Genomic DNA, 12,275 nt, shown 5'->3' with positions numbered 1-12,275 from the left:
TTTTTTTTTTTTTTTTTTTTTTTAAGTGAATGTTGGCAGGGATCATCAGGCTCAGAGAAGCTGGGGGTAAGGTCTGCGTTGTGCACGGAACTGAGTGCCAGCCTGGCTGCGGCTGGGCAGGAAGTATGCAGTATGCTTGCCAGCACCCAAGTGCTACAGTGTGATTTGGGCAGGGAAGAAGGCAGAAACAGAGCACATCCCTTAAGTGCTTTGGTGCTGGGCTTTTCCAGCTAGAAGCACTTGGGGACGTGCTGTGCTCCCTGCTTGCCAGAGACTGACATGCTCTGCCCCCATCTGTGGGAGGGCGAGAAAGAAGCACAAAGCACACTGGCTGCCTGTACAGAAGTTCTGTCTCCTGAAAGATTCTTCAGGGAGCCACTTCACTTGGGTTGTTCCTGAGTTATTTTTGTCCCAGAGGGGCCACTTTTACTCAGGGAGAAAGATTATGAACTTCTGTACGTTCGTGGTTTCTCCTGAGAGAGCAGGGACTCTCCCTGGATAAACTGTCTAAGCCCTATATGAGCTTTCCTTTTCTGAAAAGAAAATCCAAGACATGAAAATGTTCTTCTGTCATTTCACCAGACTTTTTCTTTTTTTCTGTCCAGACACAGGTGCACACACCTTCATGTTTAGAGATTCAGGTTCATGGCTTCTAAGAGGCCTCTTTGAAGTACTGTAATGAGGGCTGCCAATCTGTGTTTCCAAATAGTGTAGTCTTGACAACTGTTTCAACCCCATGGGGAAGGGACTTCAAGCCTATGGAGCATCATGCTCCAACCTGTGGAAGCAGGCAGTTTGCTCATAATACTCATGATGCAGTTTCTCCAATGACTCTGTAGGGCAAAATGCACAAACAGCATTGGGGGCAAGGATTTATCCCTCTCCTTACCAAAGCAGCATAGTCAGGCTCCTGCCTATTTGTACTTCCAATCTTGGGATCCTTTCTGTTTGGTTGCCCAGCAGCTTAGCTCCAGTAGGAAATTTCTCCCAGCCCTGTTGTGCCTGCCTTCTGGTGATTAGGTTTCTGTCATGTGATGTGGGAGGTCAGGATTCAAATCCTCTCAGGGGAAGAAGAACCTAGAACATGGGTGTCTCAGACCTACCCTTGTCCTTAGCAGGTGCCTTGATTGCCAGGTTACTGATAGATGGAAGGTGACTGGTCTCAATTCAAGGTCAAATATGTGCTAGTCCTGGTTTTTGATTAACTACAATTTGGGGTATGCATGCAACACGTCTGTGGTCCCATGGTAGAGCTGAGTGGACATAGATGCCTCTGAGGCAGTAGTGAATCATTTCTAAGTATATGGGGGGGGAGGAATTTAATCATATAGGGTGAGACTGTAATGACACTAGGCCTTTACACACAATTCAGGCTGTTGGATTTATGAAGTATAATGTTGCTGAGTGACTTAGAAGCTTAAAAACTGCATAAGCAATTTTATACATCAGCAGTGAAATAAAATTCTGCCTTTCATTTGGTTCCAGAAGAAAATGACCCCTGCTTTGGAGATTGACCCCTTTAGAGAGCTATGCAACCAACAGGCATTTTTCAGTGACACAGGACAGCCCTTCAAAGCAAGACAGCTTTTATTAATTTGTTGGAGTATAGTATGTAGGGTTTGCAGGTCAGAATTGGAAAGCACAACTTAATATGCTGAACCAAGCATCCTAACTTGAAACTTTGGTTTCAAAATATCCAGGGTTCATAAAAAATAACCCCAGCACTGAGCAGCAACCACCTAATTAACCTAGTCTGCCCATACCTCTGTTCTTTGTTTCAAGTTGCAGTCATGTTGTTTTCACATGTTCTGCCTTCCTTGGCTGGAAGTTGTTTAAAGCTAATGTCTGGTCATTGCTCTTCTATTGTCACTCCAAGGTAGCTCCTATTTACATGTTAACAGTTATCCATAGTTTCTTCCTATCAGTGGATAAATCTATTGCTTTTACGAATCCTACCCAGTCCCTTGTACTGCTGTCTTAGTAGGTAACAATAGAAAAATGAGTGGAAGAAACAGTTACACATATTTTCATAAAAATAATACAGTGATTTCCCATGTTTTTCACAGAAGCTATTTCTACTGTCATTTGAAACTTACAGTGAGTTCTCTGCATGTGCATATGTGTGTAAAACCAAAGGGTGCCTATACATGTGCTCGGAGGTGGGATGAGCATTTTAATTAGAGCATGTCCCGGAAAGCTGGGAAACTGTATTAAGCCCCCGTGGGTTTAAAAATGGCTGAGGGATGCTTTATCTAAACCTCATTTGATAAGGTTTAGATAAAGTGCCCCAGAAGTCATTTTTTAAACCTGCAGGGGCTGATACACGTGATGATGAGACTATGCTGGAGTGTTCCATTTAGAACATGGAGCAAATTGAGTCTACTCTGATGTGTTCTACTTAGAACATGAACCAGCACGTGTATAGGAAACCACGGTTTGCAGTAGGGTTGAAGTATTGTAGCCATGATGATCCAGAGGCAAGGGATTTTTGTAATATCTTTTATTGGAACAACTGTATAGCTGGGAGAGAGATTGGGCAAGCTTTTGAGCTCAAAGCTTGTTCAACATCTCTTCCAACACCCCAACCACAGTTTGTGTATTATGGGCATACTGAGGGTACCAACAATCAGACAATGGAGCCTCTACCCTTTTCTTCAGATCCTTCCTTAAAACTGGCTTCTTTCCACAATCTCTCTACTGTTTGCTTCCAAGCAAAGTATTTTTAATAAGCAAAGTGGGCTATTTGATTGTTAAACAGCAGTAGTTATGCAGTAATTACATTTAGACTAAGAAAACAGGATATGTATGAGAACACATTTTAGCTGATAGTTTAAATGTGATTCTGTATCTTGTGTTGACAAAGCAGGTTTTCCCTAGGGACATGATAGAAGGCTAGAGGCTTCTGCAAAATAAAAGTTATGAAACTGTTTGGTTCTATTGGCCATGTCTAAATAAATGTAAAAACTATCATGTTTTAGCTCACACAGTTTTAAACACTGCAGTCTTAAAAACGTGTTGATCATAGGCAGTCCTAGAATCTTAATAGGGGACCTTGGGTTGAACACAATCTGCTAATACATTTTTAAACATCACTTTATTAGTGTTTTAGACTACTCTCAAACTAGTTTAAACATCTAAATCCACTGCCTTTGTATTTTTTTCTCCTTCTCTCCTTTCATATGGCCTGTACTGTATTTTGTTTTCATAATGGGAGGAGCATGAAAAAGGGCAGGGCCACAGCACCTCAGGGAATTAATAGCTGTTCCACCCAATTTATAGCTGAGAGAGAGAGAATGCAATTCTGTTGAAGACACCTGTAAGGATTGTAGATGGAGTGCAGTATACATCTTTGATAGCTTGATGCACCTACTAGAGATGATACCACCTTTTGAAAAGAGGGTTGAAAAGAGCCTTACGTGATATTGTCTTCACCAAACTGTCATTATATATTGGGTTTTCTTTTATGTTATTACTTTCAGCCAGGTTGCTGAATATGAAAGAGAGGAATGTAGAGTTCAACCTTAATTTTTTTTGTCACTAGCCTGCAGGCTAAAGATGATGTTAATTCTTATGACAGCCTTCTGGTTTGTAACCAGAGTGGATACAAAAATAACCTTTTCTCTCTTTGTGCCTTAAGAACCCTCCTTCCTCTTCAAAGGAAAAGGACTTAGTTGTAGATGTATGAATTTTCAAAGTTATACAATGTTGAGTTTTTCCATATTTGTGGGATAATGTTCCCAGTAGTCTTGGTCTTCGGTCACAATACAGTGGTTCAAGAATTCTGGGTTGTATGGTGAGTTCCGCCACATGTTTCATGCATGACATTTTGGCTAAGATACTCAGACTTGCGTTTTATCCAAAGTAGGGGACTGTAGACTGTTCCTCTTGTGTATCTTGCCTAAAGTCGTTATCTGTCTTTCCTGATGTAATCCCACCCTGTGTCTTGTCATATTTATTTACATTATAAGATCCTCAGGCAAAGAGTCTGTGAACATAGTCACACTGCAAAACACAACACTACAGTGAGACACATGAGGTCATACAAAATTAGTTAGTTAAAGTACTGGAAACAACATGACCACATTACCATGGGCTCCATCCAGGCATATGTTCACTGTTTCTCAATTAGAACTCCATACAGTGTATCTCTACACAGTGCTGTGTTGTGCAGTGTATGAATACCTTGTGCATTTCATTCTCATGATAAACTGTCAAATGCATCTCTGACATTTAATGCAGATATCAAATAAGAATTATAATCTCTCATAAATTTACCCATTCATAAATTTGAATGATGTTATTTAGCTACAGTCCCACAGGGTATAAAGAGATGGTATTGAGATCCTCAAGGGAATAATGGTATACTAAAACAATTTTACCATATTGTAACATTCCCTATGCTTTTAAATGGGGCTAAAAAACTTTCTAGGTGGATTTTCCTATAGCAAATCTCAAGTAAATATTTTGTTTTGCCAGCAGACATTCAAATGTTTCTTGGCTTTGGGAACCTGACTCCCAGGAGCTCTTTCATCTCTGCTGCTGTGATGGAAAAGAGTGGGTTTAAGAATCCATTCCATGTCTTGGAAGTGTATTCAGTACTAGTCTGGTAGCAGAATAGAAGGGGCAGGAAGTGCTGTGTTGACATGTTATCTTTCAGTTGTTTTAATGCAGTATAAATCTATACACCATGAAGGTTTAAAATTAATTTGAAAACTTGTAAAAAAAAAACAAACAAAAAAACAAAAAAAACAAAACAAACCCAACAGCAAGTATTCTGCATAGTTATGAAATTTCTCCTTAAAACTGAATTAATATTTGCTCAAGCATCATATACACAGATTAAAGTCCTACATCAAAGGGTCCAAAAACCTGTAAGAATGAAAACAAGTTCAAGCAACATAGCAGTCTGGTTCCACAAAGATCACACAAAGAATACTTGTTCTAAACTCTTATTTTCGTATGTTAGGTTATTCATTCCCAATTTATCTTTTTCAGGTTGCAGTAGTAAAACTGAAAAATGCAGATAAGGTTTTTGCAATGAAAATACTAAATAAATGGGAGATGCTGAAGAGAGCTGAGGTAAGATGACAGAAATGTTTAAGTATACCTATAATCTCTTTTTAAAATTATACTGGGTTACTCCTTTTTATACAAAGGAAAAGCAGTCTTACAGGGATGGAACTTCACACACTTACTGATGATAAAGGGATTGGTACAAAAGTAGTTCTGCATAAAAAAAAATAGTATGAAAAGGCCCAAGAGAACATGGAGTCTGTTTAGGCATTGTGGAACGTTTATACAAGTTATTAACCCATCTCTGTCTTCAACATTACTTGCTTGACGAAAGATCTTTCAGTATCTTTCTTCCCTCTTGGATTGCAGCCCTTATAACATCATTCTTGCTATACTGAGATGAATACGGTTGATTCAGATATTGTCAGAATATCTGCAAGAGCAAAGCAAATGTTTTGCTTCAGATTCAAAAGTAGGAAACGATCAATTATAGTAGTAAAACTGGCTTTACTGCAAATAATTATACTACAGGCTTGGTTTCAGTTTATTTTAGCACACAGTCTTTTATAAATTCTGTGTTTGTATCACATTGAATTGTATAGGGTGAAAGTTTATCTGTACAGAGGACCTGGTCAAAGCCCTACATGCTCCTTAAGTCTTACTTCACCTAAGAAGAACTGCATAAGGCTAAGGCTGAATTTCACTGACTGTGCACAGTAGGAAATGGTTATATGTACAAAAGAGTCCAGTAAGTGTATTGACCAGTAATGAGAGTGCTCACTTCCCTGTCTTGTTGGGTAAGTAACTTAATCAGACAAGCCAGGGAAGTGAGGAATTCAAGAATAGACTTCTGTTCCAAGGGCTCTTCACCTCAGTTAGCCTGTTAGGTGATGCCTCCTTTACCCCTATTGTAAATCTCCACCCAGGTTTGAAGACCTTCTTGGTCCCTTAGCTGCTCTGGTTCCCTCCCTATAGTTGGAAGCTAAATTTTGCTATGGGTCTGATTGATCATGTATTTTGGAGTCAGAAAGTCATCTTTCTATTTAGGTCACATTGATAGAGGCCTGGTAAGCTTAGTTAAAGAGTATAAGACTTAGGAATTAACATGAAGAATTTCTAAGAATGTTAGGCCTGTCACAACATCAATCCAGTTTATGATTGGGCCCATTTAAGTGCCTACAGTAAGAAACAGGAGGTGGAGAAATAGAGCTCCCCTTTCCACAGGGGTAGCAACCTCTGCTACTTAAATCCATACCCTTCTGTTTATCTTAATTCACCTGTGAGGCCTGTTCAAAACTGCTTGAACATTATTCTCCCACTAGGCTGGAGATGGTATGACTCTTATTATTTATTTTGTGGTAAAATATTTTCACTAGAAAAACTATTTGTTTTCAAATATTTTAAATGTTTTTAAAATGTTAAATATTTTCCTGATAATTTCTCACCTTGATATTTTGGATGAATGGCAAAAAAAAATCTGGATATCTAGTCATGCTTGTGTCTAGGGTTGCATTTAAGAAATTTTATGGAACAAATATATTAATCATATAATCTGTATGTCTAATTAGTTCAAAGCTAAAAAAAAATTGTAGGTACACTAGTTCTTTAAATTCCTCTTAAATGTTGTTCACTTAAGCCTTTGTGACATTTTTTTACTGCTTTGACTGAAATGGATCTTGAAGCAGACAAACAGCCTCCAAGAATAGATACAGATATATCACTATAAATGTGGCTTGTTAAGGTACCTTTATACTAATATAACTGCAACCACACTAAGGCTAGGGACAGAAATTAGACATAAACCAGTATAAGTCATTGGAAACCGGTTCAAATATGTAACATAACAGAAGTTCAGTGCATATAAACTACTTTCAAAATGGCCAAAACCAATTTAAGATAAACCTGGGTGGATATAGTATCAGACTTAACTAGTATCAGACTTAACAATTTAAGTTGAATTGTTTCATTGAACTTCTGTCCCAGATCCCCTCCATATGCCAGTTAACTCACAGTCCCCCAGCATCCCAGGATGCTTTGCAGGGTAGGCAGGCTAACCTTAGCCCAAGCTATCTGCTCCAGCTGAGCAGGGAGGCATGGCTTCTGGCTTGGGCTACTGCAGACATGTGGCTGCATTTCCAGGATCAAAAGTTAATGTCTGTTCACTTGCTTATCAGTTCAATCTATGCTGCTTAGACTAACCTGCAAAGATTGAATCAATTCCACTTTGGGCCTTTTGACTGTCTGTACTTAATCTAAAGGTTTACTGATTTAACTACAGCCATAAGTGAACCACAGCCTTAACTAAATTACTTTAGATCTGTGCAAAAATCTCTCCTAAAATATTCCAGCCCAACTCCCAGGCCAGGACTTGAGACAGCAATTTCCTCAGTTCCCAATCAGGGGCAGGAAAGAATGTTTCAGAGCAGGTAAATTGAGCATTTCTTGGACCAAACACACAACTTCAGTGTCTCATTCACCCAGTTGAGATACCACATGGTGCAGAAGTATCTTGATATCTTAGGAGAGGTGTGAGGGAAAGAGAGAACTAAGCTGGACCCCTGCTGTAAAACCCCTCTGGATCCATCATGTTGTTCCACTTGCTCATGGGACACCGCATGTAGTCAGTGAGAAGGACATATCCATAAGATGGGAGAGCTCTTTGGTTCTTGTCCCCTCTTCCAATACTGTTAAAACCATATTTTATCGTATATAACACACCCCCATATATAATACACACCTTGATTTTGAAGGGGAACCTGAAGAAAAAGATATCTGTGATGAAATTAAGTAGTGGCAGCAGGGAATCAAACCTACTCCCCACACTGCTGCCATATTCATGCATCAGATAAGGCCCATAGGCTGACTGGTTGGTTCTGGGGCTGCATGCCAAGTTCAGAACTACATGCTGGCTCTGGAGCTACCTGCTGGGTCGGACCTGGCATACAGCCTTGGAGCCAGTGTGCAGTCTGGATTTGGTGGACCAGGTACATCCTGGCAGGTGGCCCCTGAGCTAATGCTCAGACTTAGAATGTCAGGTCCAGAGCCATGTGTCAGGTCAGACTCCACGTGCTGGGTCCAGCTCCACACTAGCCCCATGCGTTGGCTCAATCCAGTGCACAGATGGGAAGGAGGGCTCCCCATGGGCCTGGAAAGATGGCAGCAGCAGGGGGAGTGGTGGCAGTATTAACTGCCATGGCTCCCATAGCTGCAGCAGTTAACACTGCCACCATTCTACACCCCCCATAGAATCATAGAAAATTAGGGTGGGAAGGGACCTCAGGAGGTGATCTAGTCCACCCCCCTGGTCAAAGCAGGACCATCCTCAACTAGATCATTCCAGCCAAGGCTTTGTCTAGCCAGGTCTTAAAGACCTCCACAGCCTCTCTGGGTAACATGTTCCAGGGTTTTACTATTCTTCTAGTGAGAACATTCTTCCTAATATCTAACCTAAACTTTCCTTGCTGCAACTTGAGATTGTTGCTACTTGTTCAGTCATCTGCCACGACTGAGAACAATCTATCTCCATCTTTATTCGAACCCCCCTTCAGGTTGTTGAAGGTTGGTATTAAATCCCATCTCCTCTTTAGACTAAATAAGCCCAGCTCCCTCAGCCTGTCCTCATAAGTCATGTGCCCCAGCCCCCTCACCATTTTTGTTGCCTTTCACTGGACTTCTCCAATTTGTCCACATCCTTTCTGTAGTGGGAGACCCAAAACTGAACACAGTACTCCAGATGTGGCCACACCAGTGTTGAATAGAGGGGAGTAATTATTTCTCTTGACCGGCGGGCAACACACTTACTAATGCAGCCCAATATGCCTTTAGCCTTCTTGGCAACAAGGGAACACTGCTGGCTCATATTCAGATTAATTATCCACTGTAACCCCCAGGTTCTTTTGTGCAGAGCTGCTGCCCTGCCAGTCAGCCCCTCATCTGGACCAGTGCATGGGATTGTTTCATCCTAGGTGCAGGACTTTGCACTTGAACTTGTTGAACCTCATGAGATGTGTTTTGGCCGAATCCACCGATTTGTCTAGGTCACTCTGAATCCTCCTCTCCCCTCCCCTCCAGTATATCTACTGCTCCCTCCAGCTTGGTATCATCTGCCAACTTGATACGGGTGCGCTATATGCCATCTTCCAGGTCATAGATGACATTGAACAAACAGGCCCCAGGACTGACTCCTGGGGCACTCCACTTGATACCGATTGCCAACTAGACATCAAGTCATTGATTACTACTCTCTGAGCCCCGTGCTCCAGCCAGTTTTCTATCTATCTTACAGTCCATTAATCCAACCTGTACTTCCTTAATTTGCCTGTGAGAATGTTGTGGGAGACTCTATCAAAAGCCTTGCTGAAATCAAGGTATACCACATCCACTTATCTCCCTGCCTCCCTAGAGCCAGTCATCTCATCATAGAAGGCAATCAGGTCCGTCAGGCATGACGTGCCCTTGGTGATCCATGCTGACTGTTTCCTAATCACTTTCTTCTCCAAGTTCTTAGAAATGGATTCTTTGAGGATCTTGCTCCATGATTTTTTCAGGGACTGAGGTGAGGCTGAGCAATCTGTAGTTCCCTGGATCCTCCTTTTTCCCTTTCTTAAATATGGGCCCTATGTTTGGCCTTTTCCAGTCATTCAGGACCTCTCCTGATCACCATGAGATTTCAAAGATGATGCCCACTGGCTCTGCAGTTAATTCAGTCAAGGCCCTCAGCATCCTTGGGTGCATCCCATCCAACCCCATGGACTTGTATATGTCCAGCATTTCTAAATAGTTCATAACCTGTTATTTTGCCAGTGTTAGCTGCTCATCTCCTCCCCATACTGTGCTGCTGACCTTGCAAAAAGGAATTTAATACTTCATCCTTTTCTGCAATTTGTCACTAGGTTGCCTCCTACATTCAGTAAGGGACTCGCACTTTCCCTGATCTTCCTCTTGTTACTGACATACTTGTAGAAACCCTTCTTGTTACCCTTCACATCCCTTGGTAGCTTGTAACTCCAATTGCGTTTTGGCCTTCTTGACTTCATCCCTGCATGCCCAATCAATGCTCTTATACCCCTCCCTAGTTATTTGTCTAAGTTTCCACTTCTAATAAACTTCCTTTTTGTGATTTGGTTTGCTGAAGAGTTTCCTGCTAAGCCAAACTGGTCTTCTGCCATACTTGTTAGTCTTCTTGCACATCAGGAAGGTTTGTTCTTGGACTTTCAGTAAGACTTCTTTAAACGCTTCTTTAAAGATGGAGATGGAGTACAGCCGGCTCTCCTGGACTCCTCAGACTGGCTTCCCAGGGGATCCTGCCTCTGAGTTCCCTGAGCGAGTTGGTCTGCTTTTCTGAAGTCCAGGGTTCTTACTCTGCTGCTCTCCATCCTTCCTTTCCCCAGGATCCTGAACTCAAATAATTTCATGGTTGCTGCTGCTCAAGTTGCCATCTGCTAGTATATTTCTCACCAATTCTTTCCTGTTTGTGAGCAACAGGTTAAGAAGAGCATAGTCCCAAGTTGGCCACTCCAGCACTTGCACTCAGGAATTGTCTCCAACACTCTCCAAAAGTTCCTAGATTTCCTGAGCACTGCCATATTGCCTTCCCAGGAGATGTCAGGGTGCTTGAGGTTCCTCATGAGAACCAGGGCCTGTGATCAAGAAACTTCCACTAGCTGTCAAAGAAAGCTTCATCCACCACTTCCTCCTGGCCTGCTGATCTACAGCAGACCCTCACCATGACTTCACTCTTGTTGCTGTCTACTTTGACCCTAACCCAGAGACTTTTGACAGGCCTATCTCCAGTTTCATACTGGAGCTCTGAACAATCATGTAGCTCTTTTACATACAGCATAACTCTTTCTCCTCTTTTCTCCACCTGTCCTTCCTGAACAGTTTATACTCATGCATGACAGTGCCCCAGTCATGCAAACTATCCCACCAAGTCTCTGTTACTCCAATCACATCATAGTTATGCGAGGACTTCCAGTTCTTCCTGCTTATTTCCCAGGCTCTGTGCATTTGTGTACAGGCACCTGAGGTAACTAGTTGATTGCCCTGATTTTTTAGGAAGTATGAGAGTACCTCCCCTGTTGCCCTGTCCTGCTTGTTCTTCCTCCAGGGCACCTACTTCCCAGTTACCTCAGGTCTTGGGTCTCCATCCTCCAGTGAACCTAGTTTAAAGCCCTCCTCACTAGGTTAGCGAGCCTTTCTGTAAAGATGTTCATCCCTCTTTTCATCAGGTGGATCCCAGCTGTTCCTAGCAGTCCTTCTTCTTGGAACATCATCCCATGGTCAAAGAAGCCAAAGCCTTGCTGGTGACACCACCTGCGTAGCCAGGCATTGGTCTCAGGATGCACGTGCTCCTACCCGGGCTCTTTTCCTTGACTGGAAGGATCAAAGAGAACACCACCTGAGCCCCTGTCCCCTTCACCCTTGTACCCAGAGCCTTGCAGTCACTTTTGATCTGCTCAGGGTTTCCCCTGGCAGTATCATTGGTGCCCACATGGATGAGCAACATGGGGTAATAGTCAGAGGGCTAGAGGAGTATCAGCAATCCCTCCATGACATCTTGGATCCAGGCAAGCAGCAAACTTCCCAAGACAACATGTCAGGTCAGCAGATGGATCCCTCTGCCCCCTGCTGAAGGGAGTCTCCAACCACCACCACCCATGCTCCCCACCAAATTTCTGGACCGATGGAGATTGCGGCGGACCAGTAGGGGGCGCTCCTGTGTTGGGCCGCCCACCTCCCTGCGCCTGACCACCTTCCAGGCTCCGAATGCCTCCCTGGGGTGCCTTCTGTCCGGCTGACCCCCCTCCTGGAGCACACTCGCTAGCCTGGGGGTAACGTGCTGCCACCACCCCGAGAATGGACTCACTCGCGGCCCTGTGTCCTCGGGGAAACACAGGCCTTCAGTCCTACGGGTACTCGACCCAGTAGAGGCACTTGGGGCACTTCCCCAAGTCCGGGGGCAAAAAGGTATAGTCTCCCTTAGTCCGCAGGCCTAAGGGGTCTCTTAGGCATAATTTAGACCCACCCCTCAATAAGTCTCCCACACCAGTCAAAAAGGTGGACTTTATTGAGTACAGGGGTAGGGTAAAAACAGGGCACGAGATTGAGCAATATCTTAGAAATCCTAAAGAGCAAACAGTCTGGCTGCGGTAGCCTTTTGATCATGCATCTGAGTTACTGCCAGCTAGATATCTATCAGATCTCGAGTAGCTTACTCACACGCTTCATCCAGAGGCTGGTGAGATCCTTTCTAGCGTCCA

The 12,275-nt window shown here is 42.9% G+C and overlaps 1 protein-coding gene across 5 annotated transcripts in view; it reads left to right on the top strand.

Annotated features, from left to right (window-relative positions):
- The window catches only part of CDC42BPA (CDC42 binding protein kinase alpha), a 457,009-nt gene that overhangs the window by 201,968 nt on the left and 242,766 nt on the right, over positions 1–12,275 (top strand). For all 5 annotated transcript variants that reach the window (XM_019516554.1, XM_019516553.1, XM_019516552.1 and 2 more), the window contains exon 3: positions 4,996–5,079. In XM_019516554.1, coding sequence (XP_019372099.1) covers positions 4,996–5,079 — 84 coding nt within the window. The remainder of the gene's footprint in view (positions 1–4,995; positions 5,080–12,275) is intronic.

The sequence above is a fragment of the Gavialis gangeticus genome, unplaced genomic scaffold (genome assembly GCF_001723915.1).
Source record: "Gavialis gangeticus isolate Ggan-Ray unplaced genomic scaffold, GavGan_comp1, whole genome shotgun sequence".
Classification (NCBI taxonomy): domain Eukaryota; kingdom Metazoa; phylum Chordata; order Crocodylia; family Gavialidae; genus Gavialis; species Gavialis gangeticus.
The sequence above is the reverse complement of the archived record's forward strand: the minus strand, read 5'-3'. Positions and strand labels throughout refer to the sequence as shown.